Source organism: Calliphora vicina, chromosome 2 (genome assembly GCF_958450345.1).
Source record: "Calliphora vicina chromosome 2, idCalVici1.1, whole genome shotgun sequence".
Taxonomy (NCBI): Eukaryota; Metazoa; Arthropoda; class Insecta; order Diptera; family Calliphoridae; genus Calliphora; species Calliphora vicina.
The window spans coordinates 81,217,668-81,242,362 of record NC_088781.1 but is presented as its reverse complement, the minus strand read 5'-3'; the positions used below and the strand labels follow the sequence as shown (position 1 = coordinate 81,242,362).

Genomic DNA, 24,695 nt, shown 5'->3' with positions numbered 1-24,695 from the left:
TCTTTTGGTGTTTTGTTTCGTTTGGCGTTGTTGTTTTTTGTGTTCTTGATAAATTTAGGATGCTGTACGCTGAAAGTGGGCAATGTACATACATATACACTAATTATAAAAAATAATAATGCATCCACAACAAAGGTGAAGGGTATATAAGATTCGGCATAGCCGAATATAGCACTCTTACTTGTTTATTTATATTATTGAAATATTTAAACCATTTATATAACATTGAAAATATTTTTAAGCTTTCTTTGCAAAATAAATATTTTTTAGTATTTTAAAACCAACATGTTGACAACACCGTTAGTAAACGATCAGCTGTTCCGTTCCGTTAAGGTTACATTACATTACAGTAGGCTAATCCACCCTTTAGTTTTTCTGCAACGTTGCAGTTCTGTTACGGATGAATCAAAGGCGAATTTATACAAGGTGGAGTCAGTCAAACATCTGATTAATTTTTTTTCGCTTTTTGGTTCTAACAGTTGTCAAAGCTTGTTTTTATATTTAAAAATCTACATATTCTAATAGAATTAACAAAGTATTTTTTTACATAAATAAGTAAAGCCCACACTATACAATTATCTACACTACATTAAGTTTTAATAGATATTTGTTTAATTTTTCATTTTTGTTTTTTTGACATTTGTTAAGACCAATTGTTGTTTTTGTAGAACTGATACCACCTTGTATGAATTCGCCTTCGATGAATCTGTCCAAGGTGCGTTAAATACGCCTTGAATCTGTCGAAAACAGAATTTTATGCGCTAAGTTAAGTGCAAGGCGAATTTAAGTGACAGCTAAAACATATACAGACAAAATTCTAACAATTTGAAGGCAGTGGTCAGAGCAAGGTGCATTTAATAAGGTGCCATCGGCAGCACAGCTGATTATAGAAATAGCACGCACAAATGTCAAACTACATATATAAAAAATATCCGCCCGTACGCCTTGGGTCCAGAGTAGCAAGCCGTAACGGCGCGACCGGCGGCTAGCCGAGCAGCCGCTAAATTTTCACGAGCCGCGCCGCCGCCGAAGCTACCGGCTCATCGGCGGCTTATTTTCTAGATGATTTCATCGGCTGAGTCGATTTTTAAGTACTTTTATGTAAATTATGTAAATTTAACTATGTATACTCAGCGTCTTTACAGTATTTCACACTGTTTTATAATCTATATATATAAAAGTGTATGTATGTTTATTATTATTAGTTTGGGATCTATAGACGGCTAAACGGCTGAACCGATTTGCTTGAAATTTTTACAGTATATTTATGTATGTCTGGAAGGAGCTATAGGCTTTTTGTTTTGAAATTTTAAGTGGGCGTGGTACCTCCCATACAAAGTTAATTTTAAAAATCAAATATTTAGAAGCTATAATAGCTATAGTCCTCAAATTTTGCATGAGCAATTCCACTGTTTGTTTAAATATTTGCGACAAAAATGGGAGTAGTAGCCACAGAGGGCGTGGCACCTCCCATATAATGATTATTTAAAGAATCTAATATATGGGGATACAATAAGAGATAGAATCCATACATTTTGTACGGATATTCTACCATCAATTTTAATATTTAGGACAAGAATGGGCGGACTAAAATAGTGGGCGTGGCAGCTTCCAAACAATCTAAATACTAAAATTCATATCTATCTGTATTATTGTAGTATGTAAAGCGTTCAAATTTTGTATGAACTACTTATTTACGCCAAAAATGGGCATAATAGCAATAGTGGGCGTGGCACCTCCCATAGATGTGATGAATTATATATAGGGACAGCTATAGCAGCTATCAATATTAATATTTAGTATAGAAATACGCGGACTACCAAAAATATTAAGTAAATGTTAAAATTTGTATGTATACATTTGAAACCCTTACCCTGCCAGCAATTGGAAGTTATATTTTCGATATGTATACTAAAATGTGTCTCTTTTGTGTCGCAAAAATGTTACTCAGCATATAAAAAACATTTTACAAAAACAAATTACATTACTATCGAATTATGCTCATCTTAAAGTACATTTCAGTTACAAACAAAGATCCCTAAAATTAACTTAATAGATAATATTAAGAAGTACATTATGATAAAAAACGATCCATTTTAGTATACAAAAGAATATTTTTTTTGGTTAGTGACAAATTTTACAATAACAAATTACATTAATACCGACTTTTTACTGTTTACATTTTAAAAGAAAGAAGAACATGACAATACTTAGTATATTTATGAATTTTAAAATCATCGGTCGTGTTAAATAAAAAATGTTGTGTTTTATCATAAGTTCAAATTAAATAGTGATAAATAAAGTTTTATTAAATGATTAGTGATTAATTTAAATTATATTTGTAATTGAAGTGTTTGTTAAAGGTGTACCAATAAATAAAGTTTGGAACAAATCAAGATCCGCGTAACAGTTTTTATTTTCATATTTTTTTTTCTGTTAATATTCACATTTTCTGTATTGCCGGCCTTCTGCCGGGTGAAGGGACTTTTAGTTCTGGGGTGTATCGAACACCGGCTTCGCTAAAATCACTTTTTCTGTATATCAAAATTTTCTGAAGTACTGTCATATAAAATCAAAAAGGAATTTTTGGTTCACAATATTAATAAACTGTACCATATTATATATCATATTAAAGGTATTGTGAAGCACTATTCAATGATACCCATAACGATCAGTTTGTTTTCCAAATATATGAGAAATATACTATTATATGTATTGACTTTAAATTCATATAACTCTTAAACTAAAAGAGAGCAGGGAAAAATATTAACGTTTTTGTGCTTCTAATTATGAGAGCTATCAACACCAAAGAAATTATAAAAATGCAAGCTGTTTCGATCTTGATTTATACCTAAAGTTTTTTTAAAGGTATAGAGTTAGTGCAATAACTAGTGTATTTTTTTAAAAAATGTAAATACGTATTCCAATTAGTGAAATATATTTTATATAATTCTTTATACTCTAATTTTTAATTAAAGTCGTATTAAGTTAAGTTATATCATTATTTTATTTATTTTTAATGTAAATACGTATATGCATAGTGTTTTCATAACTGGAATGCAATAAAATATTTCCATTTTAATGCAAGAAGCAGAATTGGAAAATTTATCTTCTCTCTGGACACTTTTTAGACTAAAATTTAGATATAATAATAATACACTAAATGGATAGAATTGGTAGGTATCATATGCCACTATTACGATAAGAAAGCGATATCATATTCGATGAGTTTCAACTTCAAGATGATACGTTTGGGACACTTTTTGGATAGTAATTGTTGGCAGGGTATACATATATATAAAAGTCAATGTGTGTTTGTTTGTATGATGCGTATTTGTAATGGCACTCGACTTACAGTAAGGCAATTAATGAACAACAAATTTGCGGACTAAATCTAGAAAATCTATGTTTTTCACATGAACAGAAACTAATTTTATATAGACTAAATATATTGTCATTACGGTACGGGTAGCGAAGCACACCGGGTTTTAGCTAGTCATATATAAATAGGCCACACGTTTTTTTGTGGTATACTTTTAAGTATGTTATTGTCCACCGATATTGATGAAACAGGTTATTTTCTCTAGATGTGCACAATATAATTTTTTTTTTAAAAAAATCTTTTCATAAAAGTGGTAAAAAGCTTTTTAAATTTGCTTGAAAGACAACAACAACATGTTTATATACATCTAAATACACGTGTATTTGTACACAAACGTGATAAATATTTGTGTGTATACTCAAAAGTAACTGTATATTTTCGTTATTAGTGGTCGAATTTTGACCACCAGGCGATCCTAGTCTTATATAAAAATAGGCCACACGTTTTTTTGTGGTACACTTTTAAGTATGTTTTTGTCCACCAATATTGATGAAACATATATGGTTTAAAAGATTTTTCTCTAGATGTGCACAATATAAAAAAAATATTTAAAAATTCTTTCCATAAAAGTGGTAAAAAGTGTTTTAAAAGTGGTCGAATTTCGGCCACCAGGCGATCCTAGTATCACTAAATACAACTAGTATTAAAATACTAAAATATTTTTTTTTTTCAATTATTTTAAATTTTACCAGGCTAGTAAGCACCTGGTATATATATTACTGGAAATAATACAATATATATTTTTGGAACAAATTAAAATTCCTATAACACTTTGCATTTTCTCTATTGCCGGGTATCGGAGAAAATATAAAGCAAAAATAAAAATGTTATTATTAAACAGTGAGAAATATATTTTTGAAGATGATTTCTGGATATACCGAATGATTTTAATATTCTTTTATTTTTCAATCGTATTAATATGCAGGATTTAATATTGAATATTTCCTCTGATAAATGTCTCTAAATTTCGGTATATAACCGAATTATACATTGAAAACAATTCCGTTTTATAAAATAGTAAAAAATAGACATTGCTATATAAAAGCAATACATGCTAATTAAAAAAAAGTTTCATTAAAGTCGGCGCAGCCGAACAAATATTTAAGCCGCCGCCGAAAAAAATAAGACGGCTTGCTTCTCTGGCAGTGGTGCGAACATTGCAATTAGAGTGTCCAAAAAACCGGCAAATTTGAAAAACCGGTTTCCAGTTTAACCGAAAAGGGTGTTTTTGAAAAAACCGGTTTTGATTATTGCCTTTTAAAAAAACCGGTTAAACGGAAATAATAGGAAATGTGTTAAAAATTGTGTACTAAATCTTCGGAAATTTAGTATTTTTAATTCTTAAGGCTCTATCTTTATGCAATTATATTACATCTTTTACGAAATATTGTCAAATGCTATAATTTTGTATAAAATAAATCAATATTTTTAAAAATGGTATCAAAGTTTTTCATAAATATGTTTGAATGAGCTTTAGAAAATATATTTCATTAAAACCGGTTAACCGTCTTACAAAAACCGGTTTGTCAAAAAACCGAAAAGTTAAAAAACTGAAACCGGTGGAGTTTACAAAGATGAAAAAACCGGTTGACCGGTTTTCGGTATCGGTTTTGGATACTCTAATTGCAATGTTGAATGTAATTTAACATTTACAAAATGATAAAATACATAATATTTTCAAAAAAATATTGAACAGTTAATAAAATATTTATAAATTTGTAGTGATGTATATATTTATATGCAATATTCGTATTTGTGTATACCATTTGTATTTATTTGATCAAATTTGAAACATATGTATTTATATTTGTTACACTTAAAAGAAAAATTTAGTTCAAATTAAATCTTGCAATCAGCTATATATATCTATATAAATAAAAATCAAATATCGTTCGTTGGTAGTTACATCAGTTGAGAACGGCTGCACCGATTCGGACAATTTTTTATTTAAATGTTCGTCATAGTCCAACTTAGGTTTTTACGGAAATAAAAATTGACCATACCCACTTTTACGCCCACTTTTTTTGATTTATGAAAATCGGAAAACGGCTGCACCGAAGTTTTCTACAGAAAGAAAAATTTTTCAATTGAGTGATCTGCGAGTTGTTAAGTATTAATTTGTATTAAAAAAATTCCGCGGGAGTTTGTTCCCCGGGAGTTTTTTCCCATTGAATTTGAATAGGAAAAATGAGAAAAGGGGAAAACTCCCGCGGAATTTTTATTCATAATTGGGCTGATTATGTATCAATGGTTAGAGGATTTTGTCTACTTTTCAAAAATGTATATAACTTTTGACAATTAAAAAATTCATGGAATACTTTTTTGAAAAATATGACAAAAAAGAGTTTTTATTGCATTTTTGCATAGATACACATTTTTCAAATTGAAATAAAATTTTTACTTATGAATAGTTTTTTGTGAAATTTCAGTTATGCAGAATTTTCTATTTTAAATGGAAAAATATAAACAAATTTTGAAATTTATTATCAACAATTCCGCAATTCCCAAAAAAGTGTTGAAAAATCCCAAAAATGGGCTATAATACCCATACCAGAGTCGGGGTTATCAGAACCCTTTACAAAATAATTAAAAACATATTGAGCAATCTAAAATCAGTTACCGATTTGAGAATTTTTTGCCAAAAGTTGAATTTTACATAAAAAATAGACGTTTTTTTGAATGGACCTGGTCAAAAATCGCCTTTTTAAAATTCGAATACATATAACTTTGGACTTAGTCATTATTTTTAAACAATTCTTTTTCTATTTGACACATACATGTGTAGTTACTCCATTGGAGAAAATCGGGAAATATTTGGATCCGCTGTTATCAAAAAATGTTGAAAATTTAATTGTCAAATGCGAATATATCCTAAGCTATAAGAGATAATTGCTAGCTACGACGAGGTTTTTTATAGTGCTCGGTGAGGAGATTCTATATATGTAATTTTTTGGAAATCGGAACGAAGAAATAGGATCGTTTTAAAAATGTAACATACCGCAGGTGTCGCTGCATGTGAAATTTCATTCAAATCGGACTTATCGTTTAGAAGTGACATATTTATTTCCCTCTATTTTATTTTCTATACCACTGTGCGACGCATTAGGTCGCATTTACACAGTCCATCCAAGAAACGATGAGTGTTTCTATTTGCGTTTGCTATTTGTCAACGTTCGTGGCCCAACATCATTCCATGATTTGCGAACTACAAATGGGGAATTGTATGAAACTTATAGCGAAGCGTGTCAATGCTTGCGATTGCTAGATAATGACACTCATTGGAAATACACCCTCGAATATACTATGCTTTCGTCAAATGCTCATCAAATACGAACACTTCGATAACACTGTGCAGCAAGAAAAACCAGCCTCAACAATTCCAATTGGAGAGTTCCGATCCTGTGCTTTAAAATGCCGAAAAGGTTCTCTATGGGATTCAAGTCAGGAGATTGAGCTGGCCAATGCAAATCTTTAATCCCATTAGCTGATAACCAATCTTTAACCAACTTTGACAAGTGTTTGGGGTCATTATCATGCTGAAAAAGCCATCGATGATGCATTTCCCATTCGACTTATTGAAGAATGTGGTTGGCTAAAATGTCACTGTAAACAAAACGATCCATTTTTGCTTTTATTTCAACAATAGGACCAACTCCACTCGCTGAAAAGCAAGTCCACACCATTACATTTCCATCCCCATGCTCTATTGTGGCTTTAAAATAACGTGTATGTAATCGCTTTCCCTTTGGTATACGAACGTGGCTTACTCCATCTGAATTTAACAAGTTAAATTTAGACTCTTCAATTTTGCAACAGTCCAGTTGGCGTAAGCTTTTAAAAATTCAACCTAAAATTTCATAAAAGTAATTAAAATTAACGAATACGTTGTGAGGCAAGCTTTTTACATTTTTTGTTTGAGTGTATCGAATACTTGCTCAGTTTAAACATACTTAAATAATTATTGTTCTAAGTATCTATGAAAACTAAGTTATAGAAAAGTTAGAAAGAATTTTTCATTTCAAATTTTGAAATTGAATTTAGCAAATCGAAAAAGGAAATTGAATATTTCATATTTCGCGAGATTTAAATATTTAATACTAAATAATCTACTGCAAAAGGACATTATAGCCATTACTTTCCGACGTAATAATTGAATATTATTTACGAAATAAACGTTCAATTCTTTGAAAAGGTAAGGTTGTGAAGTATGTAATTGTGTTGAGATTTTAACATTCGATTTTCACAAGGGTCTGGATTTCCTATATCAAAATATCTCGGTTCCATTTGAAACAAAGGATTCCAGTGAACCCAAAATATACGTCAAGATACACTCAAGATAAAGCCAATATCCTGAAACTCCTTGATAACATTGTGCAACAAGAAAATCTTTCCCGAATGAGACCAACAGGAAATGAAAGTAGATAATTAGTATACCAAAACCCCCAAAGGGTTTTTAAAAGTTAGCTCGTGTTTTAAAGTTATACGCCTTTAAAGTTCAGCTTTTTTGAGTAAAAATTTTTCATATACATTTTATGAATAATCTATTGAAGTAAGTCAATATTTATATTAAGTAATTTTAGTTGAATGTTCTAGTCCTAATATACTTAAAATTCATTAATTTTAACACTTTTTGAAGATTTATTTTTTTATTTTTATAGTTTTTGGTACTTAGATACGCAATTACCAATTTTTGGAGAATTGCTGAATATTGCTGTAAAAGTATTGAGTGTGGGTATCGTGTATCGAGTATATGCCATATTGTTTGAGTACTCAATACTCAAAAGTAGTTACTCAATACTTTTAGACTTGGATGTGGACAAACTAATGAGCCAAATGGACATTGGTTACAATGCGGCTGAGTGGAGACTTTTTATTGATAGCTCCAAAACCAGTTTAAAAGCAGTGTTGCTCCATCAAACAAACTCAAAACCATCGGTACCAATTGCCTATAGTGTAGAAACGAAAGAGACGTATGACTCATTAAAAACTATTCTTCAAGAAGTAGACTACAATAAACATCAATGGAAAATATGCTGTGACTTGAAGGTGGTAGCAATTCTTCGGGGATTGCAATCTGGATACATTAAATACATGTGCTTTCTATGTGACTGGGACTCCAGATATAAGGGTGATCAATATGCAAATCATGAATGGAAGTGTAGGGAATTAAGCAAACATGCGAATGCCAACGTTATTGAAGATCCCCTGGTACTTCAAGACAAAGTTTTATTACCATCATTACATATAAAACTCGGTATAGTAAAAAGTTTTCTGAAAACTGTGGTTAAGAGGGATGAAGTTTACACTACTTTAGCAAAAATGTTCCCCCGACTCACTGAAAGTAAATTAAAAGAAGGTAAAACATTTAAAATAAGTATATTTTTCTTGATTAAAATATATATTTTTTTATAACTTTTCTTCCTTTAGGTGTTGTGAATGGTCCAGACATTCGGAAGCTGGTCAAAAATAAGGAATTTGATAATATTTTAAATAAAAACGAATTGATTGATTGACAATCAATCAAAGAGGTTATTGGCGGGTTGTTGGGTAAAAATAGGTCTGACAGCTATCAGAGATCTGTTAACGCAATGATGAATGCATTTTCTAAAATAGGCGTTAATATGTCGCTCAAAATTCATTACCTACATCATCATCTAGACTACTTCGGTCAGCAACTAGCCACCGAATCAGATGAACAAGGTGAACAGTACCACCAAATTGCAATGCCATTTGAAATGAGGTAATTTTTAATATACATATAGGGCCTTTTCGGAAATGCAACACTGCGCTGCATTTGATGCGCATCTGTGATTAGTTTGCGATGCTCATGCAAATCAGCTGATGCTGATGCGCAGACAATGCATCAGCCGTTTTTGTGATGCTTGTTTGATGGGTTTTTGCGCATCATATGTTTCACTGTTGCTTTTTAGAACTCATGACATTTGCAGTGTTGGCAACTTTTGCATTTTAGAATGTACTGCGCATCAGATGCAGCGCAGTGATGCATTTCCGAAAAGGCCCATATTTTTTTTCCCCAATACATTTTAACACAAATTTTGCAGATATCGAGGAAAAAAGTCTCCCGATGCTGTATTAGCGGAAATTTGTTGGTGGAGCAAGAACTTGCATTACGATGATGAAGGAGAAGAAAACACAGGAAGTGAACTACAAAATTTGTCTACTTCAAATTCTGGATCTACAGAGCATCCACCAGAGCAGAAAAGACCTCGAACTATATAATGTAGTTAATTTTTATATAAACTATGTAAAAAAATACAAATTACATTTTAAAAATTAAATATATATGAAAAATGTTTACTCAAAAAAGCTGAACTTTAAAGGCGCATAACTTTAAAATACGAGCTAACTTTTTAAAACCCTTTGGGGGTTTTGGTCTACTGATGTTCTACTATCACTTCCCGTTGGTCTCATTCGGGAAAGATTTAATGACCCGAAATTTGATGCACAGTGTAATAAGCCTATATTAGTGCAGGTTTGCAAATCACTAATATAAGAATCATCTACATAAAAAGAATCGTCTAAAAATAATCCTCAAATGAAATCTCTAAAATAGAAACGCTCATATCCTAAATATTTTTTTACACATAATCAAAGACGTCATAAGTTATAGTTAGGGGGCGGATTTTCATGCATTTATTATTGTAAAATATGCGCCTAAAATATGCTTCAAAAAAATCAAAATATGACCTAAAAACTTAAAATATATGCGCTTATATTTTAGTACATAAACATAAAGTAATTAACTATGATTCGCGCAATGTCCAAAAAATACACAACAGTGTTCCCAACAGTTAGGACTCATTAAATTATACCAGGAATTAATATGGCTAAACTTTTAAAATTATAATTGTTCTTCTGAGAAAACGATAAATATATTAATTAATCTTGGTATGAATGAATGTCAGTATATTGATCGTGATGTAAAGTAGCATCCAATCTTAATTTTGATCTCAGTTAAGCAAGTAGTAAATGTTTCCCTTATAGACAGTACTTGTTACTAATGTCTGATCAATTGGCTGACTCAATTTATATATTTTGGGTAATTTTTTATGTGCTATTACATTATACATCCCATGTTATCTAGCGTAAAGATAATTGTCACTTAAGTGTCTCTAAGTAATCTATAGTGTAGTCACTTTAAATTGTGTACTGCATTTGTCTCTAAGTTATCCAAAAGGGTCAATATATGACTGTTTTCGATACATTTAATGAATTTTTGATACTTAGAAAAAAATCTAAAGTTTTTTGAAGCAAAATGTTTGAAATGATAATTGTCAACTGCTGATAGAGAAATAAAGAACATAATGCCAGTTTCTCGATGTCGAAAGAAGTAAGTCTATAACATTCAATGCTGTTTCTATAACAAAGTCGACAAAAAACTTTTTGTCCAGACAATATATTGCCCATTGTTGACAAAAAATTATATTTTCATTAAAAACTTGGATTATATGCATATAAATATGCATTTTGAAGTAAAATATAACAAAATATGCATTATCAACAAAATATACAAAAATATGCACTAACAAGTCGATGCCATTTTACAGCAAAATGTGCGATTCGTAGAGATAATTGGTCTACATTGTATTTGGACGTTCGAGAAAAAACATGCATTTGCATATAAATCCGCCCCCTAGTTATAGTATTTGATCAGACGAATCAAATTGTCCAATTCTAAGTGTCTGAGTTGTCATTTGTCATTATGAAATCGTATTTTACCTAATTAACTAAATATGTCTTAAACTAAACTTAAATTTCACTTAAACTTAAATTTATATAAATTTATATTTATACTTGCCTTAACGTAAATTATCTTAATCACACTTATTGTGTTTGGCGTAGTCGAAAAACGATAGCTGTCGTAGTTGCTGTCGTATTTACAATTTTATGTTACCGTCTAAAATTTTCGACAAGCAAAATTTTGTAAAAGATTAACAATGTAAAAGAATACGCTAAATTAAATGATTTTGAAACATCATGTTAAAGATCTGTCAGACAAATAAATACAAAATGTAAATATAGTAAAGTTTTTAAATTTTTGATGAAATTGTTGTGTTATTTTACTTGTGAAAATGTTAAGTGTAGCTTTTTATTCATCGTCATCGTCTGAAGATGAAGAAGCAGTCAGCATTCAAGAAATAAACGCTGCACAGTGGTATGAGAATAAAAAAAGATGGAAATAAATCTGTAACTTCTAAACCCTTACGCCGATTTGTTTACGATTTGTTTAGCACTTTATAACAATTAATATACGCCATCTTTTGAGGCGTCACAAGATATTTTTTTACAACCGACAGATGGCAGCAGTAGTGAGTATAGTGTGTGTGTGAAATAAAAATGGCAGATGACAGCACATGGCTGTGTGTGTTTCATTCAGTGTTGCCACTTGATTTGTAATTACACATGTCGTGTGTAATTTTCGGCAAATTTATGTCGGGTATTTCTTCATCAGTTTTCTTCTCAAAATTACAATATTTAGATTCGTTGTAATGACCAAATTTGTTGCTAATTGAATGATACCATTATATATCCATAGATTTTTTTCGGTTCTAGCAACAAATAGTCAGTTGACAAAGAAGAATTACAGTTTAAATAACCGAAGGTTTAAAATTCAAAAGAAAAAACGGAAAGGAAAAAGTCCGGGAAATTGGGAAACCTAATGTAGATGTGCAATTTCTGATTATCTCTACATAAACAGTAATTCAGAGTTTCAAATTAATAATTATATATATAAACTGATATCTTAACATATTCAGAGTCTCATCTGTGGTAATATATAGAAACTAGAATATCAGATAATATTTGGCACATAACGTCATGTTGTCATACTGCTTGTAGGACCAGACACAGTTTATTCCATGTAACGCATCAATATCAGGAAATTACATTAGTTTGTTCAGTTTGATTGTGTTCCATTAAAAGTCTTTTAATGGAACACAAATTACGAACATGAGTAATTTCCCTTCTAGTTTGTAATTTAGGAACCGTCATGTGTAATTTACAAATTTTTTGTGGCAATACATTGGTTACATTGAACAATACACTGCGAAAAATTAATTATTATTAAATATAAGTCCTTTTAAATGATACAGAGTGACACAGAATGAGCTATATGGTTTAAAAGGTTCACAACTTTTTTTATTTATGCGATTATTATAATTTTTTATACCCTTCACCTTCGTGAGAAGGTTATATATAAGTTTTCATTCCGTTTGTAATTTCCACAATATAATTTTCCGACCCTATAAAGTATACATATTCTGGATCCTTATAGATAGCGGAGTCGATTAAGCCATGTCAATTTTCTGAAGACCGCAGATATCTTCGGGACATGCTTTCGAGAAGTTTCCTCAGCAAAATCGGTCCAAAAATGGCTGAGATATGAGGAAACCTCGATTTTTTACCTATTTTTGACCTATGTATGTATATCTGGATCTAATGATAGATATTTCAAAGACCTTTGCAACGACGTATATAAGACCATAGTAAGATGGACCTACAATGGGTCAAAATCGGAAAAAATATTTTTTAATCCGAATTTTTTTTCTTCAAAAAAAATAAATTTTAAAATTTGAAAAAAAATTTAAAATAATTCGAAAAAAAAATGTTCCAAAAAATTAAAAAAACAACTGGAAAAAACAAATAAATTTTGTTTACCTAAAAATATTTCAAATTTGTATTTTGAAGTATAATTTGGTGAAGGGCATATAAGATTCGGCACAGCCGAATATAACTCTCTTACTTGTTTTAAATACAAATATGTATTTATCCCCAAGAAAACTGTCAGGAGCTGTTAAATCCGTTGTCATGTGCAGTACAGCTGATCTGCACTCTATCGTCCGATACCGTTGCTGGTAGTCTGTCGTCTTCAATACTTGCTCAAGTTGAACTGTATATGGGAACAAGTCGAATGTACTCAAAATTCTCTGCAGCGGTGCCGTGATAGCCCAAGTTGTGTTGAACGTCTCCTTGTTTTACAATCAATTTCTTAACATATTGCTGGAAAAAGTATCTCAGTATTGTAATCGGAAGGTTGTTTATTTAAAATTGTCTGAGAACTTTTATTTTTAATTAATTTTCTAGTAAAAATTCGTTTAGAATATGATTATTTTAACAAATTTTCTATAAAAAATTTTCTAGAATCGGATGCTAATAAATTAAAAAAAATCATTTCGGATTCGGATTATAAAATTCCTATTATGAATTAATGCAGCCAGATTCTGATAAAATTTATATTGAAAATTGTCTCGGAATCAGATTCGGATACATTTACTATTAGTTTTATTTTCCGAATTTTTCAACTCCCTCTATTATCTATTCTAAGTATTTATGAATAAAAGTCTTGTAAATTTATGGTGTAAATTGGTTATATTTTTTTTTTTTATTAAATAAACAATTAAGTTTTGAATTTGGACCTCATGAGCCCACCAGGAGCGGGACCAGGGGTTCCCAAAGTAGGACACCTCGGGTATGTTCAATTTTTAAAATGAACCTATTTCTTCGTTTGTGTTACGATTTTTACGCTATATTACGCTCTTTTGTTCACATTCGGGTTGTTTGACGAAAATCATCGTAACCTGAACAATATGAACGCCTACCATAGATTTAAAATTTAAAAGTTTTGTGAACAAAATCAGTACGAACAAAAAAAGTGCAACGCACAAACAAATACAAAAAAAACATTGAATTAAAAACATAAGTGAACATTGTGGTAACAACAATCACACAAACGTTTATTCTCAATAAACGTAGAACCAAATAAATTTTAAATTTCTATTAAAATTATCAACAAAACCTCTCTTTTATTTCTGGAAAAAGGCTCCCTTCTCCATCAAACAAGTAAGTATATTCAATTTCTTGAATTTTGCTCATTTACATCAATATTAGCTGGTACACAACGCCGCTATTGTGCCCTACGTTTGTTACATTTCGTGTAACAAATTATTAATAATCTACTTTGGTCTCACCAAATAGATACAACAAATCCAACTTACAGTTCGGAATTTGTTTATGGTCCTTTTTGTAGTCGTCAAAGAATCGGTATTTAAATTTATTTTAATTTCTTTAAAATAAAAACAAATTTTCAATTACTCTCATAAAGTTTGTTTACAACAAAAATATACAGTGTAAATATCAGCTAAAATTTTTTAGTTGTATAAAATATTGTTTTTCATACATATTACAATAATAAATTTGGTGGTGGTTTCTTTATTGCTTTATTATTGCAAAAATTATTATAAGTAATACACTAGCTTGTACATAGTTAAAGCGGGAATAAAGCATAAAAGAGAATTGAAAAAAAATCAGCAGTGTAATTGTTGTTACATTTACTTGTGTGTACCCTACACTTAACAAGTTGATCAATTCAGTACAACTTTCGATTTGTACAAAAGTAATTGTCAGTAATTTTATAGAAGTAGTTTTCTATTTGTTTTATTTTTTATTGATTAATTAATTTATAAAATCCATACAATGAGCTCACGTAGTTGTGCTAGATTCATCCATGAATCTCAAAATATAATTGATGTATGCCTGAAATTTTCAAGTCTTAGTATTAATGACTTGACTGAGTCTCTACTCGAGACAAAACTTCAAGCCCTTGAAGAAGATTGGCAATCTCTTCGCCGTTCCTATGAAGGTATTTATTTAGCTCTCGATGAAGTCGTTGATATACACTTCAAGATAGAAGCAAAATGTAAATTCGAGAATTGTAGAGAACATTATCAGCAAACAAAAGCTGAAATGATGGATTTCATTAAAGTTTCTAAAGCATCGTCCGAAAATGCTCAAAGAGGTAATGGACCGATGCATTCCTCTGTAGGAGATCCATCAGCCTACTTCAATGCGACCTACGAAAGGTCTTCGACAAGCTCTTGTTATGAAGAATTAATACATAATAACGAAATTGTTGATCGTTCTGATCAATTAGAAAGATCACATTTTTCTAAGTCTGCTCATAGAACAACTACTAAACAGAATTTCTTGCCTGTAAATCAGCAAAATACATTGTTGCCGACGACCACACAGACTCTTCTGTCTGTAAATGAGGATGATACTTTGTTTCCGACAGCTTTGTCCAAATTATGCATTCTGGAAAAAAGCTCACTTCGTGCCTTAATTGACTCAGGTTCAAAAACGTCTCTTTTGACTGAAGAAGTATCCAAAAGGCTAGGCTTAATAACTAACGGTTCTAATGTAAAAATATGTGGACTGGGTGACTCAGTAGTTGCAAATTGTAATAAAGTTTGTAACGTCACATTATATTCTGAAAGGAATAAAATACAGCTTAGCTTTAAAGTTGTGATTGTCCCACATATCACGAATCTGATGCCTTCTCTATCATTACCCACTCCTGATATTTCCGATATCAGTGAATTAGATTTAGCAGATCCTAATTTCTTAGCTCCTGCTCAAATTGACATGCTCTTAGGTAGCGATGTAATCCCGTATATAGTTCTAGATGGTATGAAAAAGAATATATTAGGAAGTCTGATCGCTCAGAATTCTATATACGGTTGGTATATATTTGGTCCACTGAAATCACACGGCACTGCCCTAGTGACCTCAGATGGTTCACCCGAACCAAATTGTTACAATAAATTAATTCCATTAAGAAAAGATACTACACACGCCAATTCCTTGGTTTTTAGAAACATTTTTTTTTCAAGAAAATGATTCAGGTATTACGAAAATTTCTTTTTCGGCTTTTGATAATATTGTTGATGACTGTCATTATATATTGAAGAATCACATTTTGCCAACATTCCCCAATATTAACCCCCCCGCAGGATGGCATACGCCCATTAAAAGTAATAACATGCCTGTTATAGACACCTTTCTTAATACTATAAGCAGTCATCTGAAGGAACAACTACAATGTTATTCTATATATAAATTCAGAAAAAATGAAGTCAGAATCTTTGACTATGTTGCGCCGCTGCAACAAATGAATCAACTGGCATTCCCTTTGTCAAAAAACATTCAGAATAATATCCAACAGTTTATATTTAACGTCAAGTTGAATTTTAATGTTTCACAAAACTGTACGAATTTATTCAAACCAATACAAGCTCTTGTATATCACATATATCCTATATGTTTACTGCCAACTGTGATTTTATCTCATGAAATCCAAATGTTGTTTGGCTTAAAAAATGGCGCACGACCATTCGAAATTTTTAAGTTATAAGTCAAATTCTAGCTCATAAATCGTATTGTGCAGTTATATACGATTTCCATGGAAATACATTAATTTTCTTAAATTTACTCATATTCATAAATACAGTTGCGCTGATGCAACAATATTATTCAAGTTTTCAACTTGACCTACGTAGACCACATCTACTATTGAAAATCGTAAGGCAGAATTTTACGAGTTTCAAATTTCGAAAATATCCTAATATAATACAAGTTCTTGTGCATTTCTGTCAAATTTCCAGTTTGTTGTCCAAACGATACTGCTGTTCATTTTTCTTTTCTTATTTCTTTTCAGATACTGATGAATGCTTCGATTTCTCATCAATAGTTTGGCCTACCCAGAGCTGGATGTTCATTCCCAATTCCTACTGCTACCCTGGCAGACAGCTATTCCTTGGGCAGTTTCAGCATTGCACCAGTGCAAGGGGGCCGCCATGTCCAAGATCGATCAGTCGTCATCGCTCACATTGTGAACGACCTGATCGACTTCGACTAAAACTGACAGTTCATGCTGTGTAAGAACGCCCCGTTCCAAAGCGCCAACGCAAAATGAAGAAAAGAAGACACTTGTCATCGACACACCAAATAAACAGCATCAACAACAGTGAACAATATCACAACAAAACTAAATAAAAATATTACAATTTAACATTGTATCAAAAATAAACAAAACAATTTCCAATTGTTAACAACAAACAAACATTTAAAATATAAAAGTTTTGTGAACAAAAACAGTACGAACAAAAAAAGTGCAACGCACAAACAAATACAAAAAAAAAACATTGAATTAAAAACATAAGTGAACATTGTGGTAACAACAATCACACAAACGTTTATTCTCAATAAACGTTGAACCAAATAAATTTTAAATTTCTATTAAAATTATCAACAAAACCTCTCTTTTATTTCTGGAAAAAGACTCCCTTCTCCACCAAACAAGTAAGTACATTAAATTTCTTGAATTTTGTTCATCTACATCAATATTAGCTGATACACAACGCCGCTATTGTGCCCTACATTTGTTACATTTTGTGTAGCAAATTATTAATAATCTACTTTGGTCTCGCCAAATAGATACAACAAATCCAACTTACAGTTCGGAATTTGTTTAGATATGATTTGACATATTGATGTACATTTGGTATAAGATTATAATCACCCTTATCGTGGTTGGCGTAGGCGTATTTAGACGACTGTCGTATTTGTAGACGTATTTAAAATTTAATTGTATCGTGAAAAATTTTCGACTACGCCAGCAAAGTAAAAAAATCATATTGTAACATATTACCTAATTTTATTTGATTCTGAAGCAGCCTGTTATAAAAACTGTCAAAAATCACAGCTGTTTACGCAAATTCATTTGAATTTTATTAATGCGGCATAAATAAAAATTTATTTATTTTTTTTTAATAAATACAGTGGTTGACAAAACAATGGAAACTTTTCCAAATATTTCATTAATAGCCTAAAATCTGAAATAATTTTTTTAAAAATTTTAACATTTTTGTAGTATTTTATATTTAATTTAACAAAAAACAAAGGACATAATTAATTAAATTCTAAAAATGAGAAAACAAAATTAAAAGATTTCTTTATTACGGCATTGACAAAACAATGGAAACTTAGGTATTATTTTAACAAATATGGTCTAAACTTTGAATAACTCAATATTTTGTTGGGTACCCCTTATTTTTTATAACTGCTACACATCGACGATGCATTGAATCAATTAAAGAGTCAATGGTCTCCTTTGAAATATTTTGCCATTTCCTTATAACCAACCGCCTCCGATAAATCTTCCTTCCTGGTGTAATTTTGGGTCCTTATTTTACGATCAACAATTTCCCATAGATTTTCTACGGGATTGAGATCTGGCGATTGGGCAAGCCACTTTAAAACACGTACCTCGTTGGATTGTAACCACTCGGTTACAACCCTAGAGGTGTGTTTCGGGTCGTTGTCGTGTTGGAATATCCAAACTAGGGGCATATTTTCCGCAGCGTATGGATACATAACATCGTTTAATATGGTTCTGTATCCTATACCTGTCATGGAATCATTTATAATATGAATTGGGCCCATACCTTGCCCTGAAAAACATCCCCATACCATAATATTGACACCGCCAAACTTTACAGTCTTATTTGTGTACTTTGGATCTAATCTTTTTCCCTTTGGTCGTCTTACAAATATTGCCTCTTAAATTGTATTTCGATTCGTCGGAAAAGAGGACAGTATTCCATTTCTGTATCGACCAGTTTAAATGATCCCTGGCAAATTGTAGACGAGCAGAACGGTTCTTTTTAGAAATGAGTAGTGTTTTCACAGGACAATAGCAACCAAGACCAGTAGAGTTGGGTTTATTAGTTCAGTGAAGTGACCGCTCTTTTCAGCTCAGCTCACTGAAATGAACTAGGTGGCTCTTTTAGCTCATTAGCTCAGTATGTTGTATAATGACCATTTAATTTGAGAATTGCTTGTAGTGAATTAAATCAATTATTTCTGTTGTTAGTTGTAAAAACACACAGTCTTTTGACAATTAGAGATTTATGCGTGAAATAATTGATTAAAATTTTAATAAATCAAATTGTATTTTATTTAAACTAATATTTTTGCGGAAAAAAGTTAATTTTTTATTATTTCTAATTTCCGATGCTAACCAAATGTTTAGACAATATTTGTTAAGCTGAACATTCACTAACTATAAGGTATTCTTTTACCACAAAATGATAAAATTACCAAAAAACTCAAGATATTAACTGGAATTTGAAAAAGAAAAAATATTTTGATGATCTGATAATTGTGATCCAAAATAAAAATGTGACAATAACTAAACCAAAATGAATATTGTTGCAAGTTTTTGGGTGTTTTCCCATTTACATAATGTTAGTTATCAATTGGCAAAATATATATTTTTTACCTGACTTTTACAACTTATATATATATGATCAACAAAATTTCTACTAAAAATACGAAAGAAAAATAGTTTTGTGATACAATTTGTATATTTTCAACATTAACTTAATTATTTTATGATATAACAACCCAGCAAAAACTTTACTTACTTAGTAAGCCAGCAAGTAATATTGGAGCCAAGGCATAACTACTTATTATTTGACTGAAAAACTACTTATCTTTGTTCGAGATTTTTAAAAAATTCATGGGTCAAGCTTACAAATGTACTTACAATCAGTTGAAAAATAAGTAGTAAATTCACAACAAGAATATGTAGCTAAAAAAAAACACAAAAAATATTGCCTTGTGTGGGAATCGAACAGTCACATTATTTGCTTGTGTTTGATAGTCATGCTGCTAACTCACTGCTCCATATACGAGTTATTTCACTGTAAGTTAACAATAGTTTTAACATCAACATATAAATGAATATGATATGAACAAAAAAATTAATGGCTTTGACAGGTGGCGAACCACTAACCTCCAGTTTTCCAGTCAAACACACTAGATAGCTGTGCTACATGCAAAAGTTCATTACCAGCCTGTATAAAAATAAGTACTTATGCCCGTAATTTCAACAAATAGATATCTATTAGTGCTTAGTTACTTATGGAGTAAAAATATTTGGTAATTTTAACCCGTAGATATTGATTTGAAATCAATGTCAAGTTACCGTTTAGGTAAATTTATCTACTGGTTATTTTACACCGTAGATACCTATTTGTTGAAATTACGCGCATTATTCTAGTAAATAAAATAATATGCTGGGTAACCACCACTCATTACAAAATAATGCATGAAATAACTAGTTGTCATTACAAAAATTCACAAAATTTTTGCTGGGAATATATAAATAGAATAAAAAATAACGTAAAACTGTCATTCCAAAAAACAGCGAAAAACCCACGATAGGTCGCTCATGGCAGCTGAAAAATGTTCTGTTGATGTAGTAGTATAGTAAAAAAGTGCATAAGATATATGTTTTCTAAAAAAAAGTGATTGAAATAATATTGCCAATTTAATTAAGAATATCAGTACTTTGTATTTTCTTAATTATGTGTTTTGTTAGATATAATCCCACTATTGTATTTTTGAAATAGTATTTTTTTTACTAATTACATACTTTCAATTACAATTATTATTTTAACAATAACAATTATGTATTTCCCTTTTTCATTATTATTTTATGAAATTTACTTACAAACTGTAGAAATACTCTTTCTTTATATCATTCTACATCACCATACCATAAATAAATTCACATTCATTCAATAGCACACATATAAAAATTCCTTCATAAAAACAATTTGAATAACTCTAATAATTCTTGAAACTAAAATATATACGCGGCAGCATACGATCATATACATACATAACAAACCTACATTCGAATGATCGTTTTATTTTTGTTGAACACAATACTCACTCACTTTTCAATGTCAGTGAGCGAAAGAATGTTACAGAATTGACGAGTAAAGTGAAACATGCAGTGTTGCCACCAGGAAAATTATAAACTACACATGACTCATTCCTAATTTACACATACGTGAAAAAATTACACATGTAATTTTCGTGATCACAATAGGACAAATTATCCTATTGCGAATACTAGATTTTTAAAACGTATGTACATGAAGACAAAAGTTTTATCCCAGTGCACTATTTTCACTTGCGCAGATTTTAATTTATTCAGGAATTGGATATATGAAATTATTAAAGCAAAGTCAGCAATCTCTTTTTTTAGTGAACTTTTCTAATTTAATGAATTCTTGAGATCAGTTAAATATGTCAATCCCAAAAAAGATTTTAACAAATATTAATCAATGTTCATTCGGAGATTGTTCCATTGGATATTTTTACATTTCTATTAAAAATTTAACAATATTTAAAAAAATAGCACCTAAGTGATATTTATATGGATAGCAAAAACAAAATTTCAAAAATTTGTTTTTGTTTTATATACAAAATTTTCAAATTATGAATGGCAAATCAATGCCTGAATTTTGGTGCGTTTGTTCTGTTCAGAATTTGTTATTTACAAAACAAAATCAAATTTTTTAAATTTTGGTGACGTGATTTACAAAATTAGGGACTAAGTGCTCTGAAATAAGTTTTCAGTTTCAAATAGGCTTAATTTAGACAAAATTAAATATTTTTACTATTTGTTTAAAAATTATAGCGAGAGAGAAAAAAGTAAATGAACACTTTCCCAGTAAAATCTTGTAAGTAAATAAATGTATAATTTTTGTAACGTTTATATTTTTAAAATATTGCGAACAACATAGCAATAATCTCCAAATTACTTATCGTATTTTTCTGCAAACTTTAATGTTAATTTAGTTCAAACTTGATTCATATCTTCATAAATATAATTCCATTATACTGAGTAACAAACGAGTACAATATAATAAATATGAATACATTTTGAGATACTGGATTTGTTATTTATCAACTAAAATAGAGGAGTAGTCTTACGAGGTCTTCCACCTAAATGTTGAGTTTTTAGTAAAAAAAAACTTTTTACAGAACCGGTCTCTCGATATTTCTTTATAATTTTTTAAACTGCTGATTTATTTATTGAATATTTGTCACAGATACTATTTTGTATTAAACCAGCTCTAAAATCGTTAATTATTTTATTTTTTAAGTCTCCACAAATCTTAACTTTAGCCATTTTCGTTAACTTTGAAAAAAAGCAATTATGCGAAAAACTTAGAAAAAGAAATTGTGAAAAATTACCAGAATTTAGAAATAAAATAAAATAACTGTAAACAGGATGCTTTCTACATCGTTCATTAAATATTATTTTCGTTTTTTTTTCAGTAGCGAAATAGTGAATATTTTTAATTTTGTTCCCTTTTTTCAGAATATAATTAATTATGTTGTTTGTTTTAAAGTCAATCTTTATATATATAATTCTTCTGTACGTGTGTTAGTAACTGAACTCCTCCTTAACGGCTGAGCCGATTTCGATGAAATTTGTTGTGTGTGTTTGAGTGGGTCCCTGGATGGTTTAGATTTATTATTGCATATCTGGAGTACTATTATAGTGGGAGTCTTCAAACTTTGTGTGAGCTATGGCAGAACAACGTTTGCCGGGCAGCTAGTTTATTATATAAATAAAACTATATAAGTAAAATACTAAAAAAAAAATTTTTATTTTAAAAAAATATTTTAAATGTTGGGCTACATATGGAATATTTGGAAAAGTTTCCATTGTTTTGTCAACCACTGTATGTCAGTCGTGGAACAGATTTGAGTTGAGGAACAACTCCCTCATTGTCATTATCTCTTAAGGACGGTCAGGCCAATTTTTGTTGTTTGGCTTTCGAGAGTTCTGCGTCTCACCTCGCATTGGTATTAATTTTATGCGTCGCATAACTGTTTTCACAGTTTTGAGTCGTTTATGTTAATCCACATGCGTTCGTTTTGTTATAACCTTGATTTGAGGTTATGAGAAGACACAGTTGATATACATATTTTGTGAAGAGAAACCTGATGGAGAACCATTCAAAACACATTAGAGGAGACCCATTAAAACTCAATTGAAGAAACTTTGGTGGAGGACCACATAAAACTAATTTTTTATGAAAATCTGGTAGAGGACCATACAAAACTCATTAGTGAAGAATAACCTGGTGGAGCACCATTATTTAAAAACTCGAAATTTCATAGTACCTGCTTCTTATACGAAGGTATAAGTCGAGACAGGAAAACTTTGGAATATACTGGCATATAACTTTAATGTTTGTCATTTAATCTTAAAGGCAAAAATAAAAATAATAAGTGTTTTTTATATAATATGGACAACGAAAATGAAAGGTATGTTTATATGTACATAATATATATGTAAGTGCAGCCACGTTTTTTCTTAAGAACGTCTATATTTTTATTAATTTTTTTATATTGAAGTCAGCTGTTTTATGACTTGTCAAAAATAAACCACTTAACTGCCTAAAATGCAGATGTAAACGGTATAGTTTATGAAAGTAGCTTATGATCATAAACTAGTTTGAAAATTACTAGTGTAATAATTTCTTTTAAATGAGATCTAAGTCTCACTATAATTAGAATTTATCTTCTTTTTATTTATTTTATATATTTCGGATAAGGGGGTGTAAGCTGAAAAACCTATTTTTCACACCAATTTTTGTTGATACCAATTATTAAATTAAATGAAAGAAGTTTGCCAATTCAAGCTCATTTAAATATGTTTTAACAAATAAATATTTTAGGATATATTACCAATATTAGATGTTTAGGAATGTAAATAGGTCCCAAATTCTATGGCAAAAAATTAATTTCCAAAAATTTGACAGTATTTTACATACAAATTCTTATCGTTTCTTTTTACAAAATTTTTTCTTCATATTCATTATTTAAAATTTGCAAAATATTTATAATGATCCACTATAATTTCTAATGTCGTAAATCTTGTAAAAAAAATATAACTTACCAACGAAAAGCATTAAAATGGAAATAAACAAGTCCTATACCATATAAAAACTCCAAATTATGGACATGCATTGGTTTGATTTTTAAATATTGCTGATAAGCTGAAAGAGCTATGAACAAAAATATAAGAAATAGTTTCAAATTATGTTAAATTATTTACCCACCTTTATCAAACTCTTCTAAAATTAAATGTAAGTGTCCAAGTTTGCAAAACGTATTTAGATCGAAAGCAATTGATAAGGGATACTTCTCTTCATTATTAAGGAATGGATGTGCTTTTAAGTTAATATTTAAAACTCGAATATTTTTCATAGAATCTGCTTCATTATATTTCGAATAATGCTTTATTATTGAATTGGGACCCAATTTTACATTATTTTCACTATTGCCTTCTATTAAAGTGCCAATGTTTTGAAATATTTTTATTGAACGTCGTATCAAATCACGCAGTGTAAAATTCTTAGCATCATTCCAGTCAATAAACCCAAACTGAGTACTAAAAAATTGGGAATAAACAAACAATTTAGTTAATAAGAAAATATTTACCTGTCGAGGTCCGATATTATTTGAAGCTCTTCAGTGGTTAAGCCAAATTCATTTAAAAATTGCATTTTAATAATATTTGACTCTTATTATTTGTTTACTTTTAAAGATCTAATAAGCCGCATAGAAAATAATCAATGTT

General features: G+C 30.1%; 1 protein-coding gene and 1 long non-coding RNA gene across 2 annotated transcripts in view; one reads left to right on the top strand and one right to left on the bottom strand.

Moving 5' to 3' along the window:
- Utx (Utx histone demethylase) overlaps positions 1 to 24,695 on the bottom strand; it is a 530,199-nt gene extending 505,504 nt beyond the window's left edge. Inside the window, exons 1-3 of the mRNA XM_065501028.1 lie at positions 24,557 to 24,695; positions 24,175 to 24,506; positions 24,012 to 24,120 (exon numbers count right to left, since the gene is read on the bottom strand). Coding sequence (XP_065357100.1) covers positions 24,012 to 24,120; positions 24,175 to 24,506; positions 24,557 to 24,621 — 506 coding nt within the window. The 5' untranslated portion in view covers positions 24,622 to 24,695. The remainder of the gene's footprint in view (positions 1 to 24,011; positions 24,121 to 24,174; positions 24,507 to 24,556) is intronic.
- On the top strand, positions 8,925 to 9,681 carry LOC135952673 (uncharacterized). The gene is made up of 2 exons (XR_010576055.1): positions 8,925 to 9,122; positions 9,445 to 9,681. It is a non-coding gene; the product is annotated as an uncharacterized LOC135952673 (long non-coding RNA).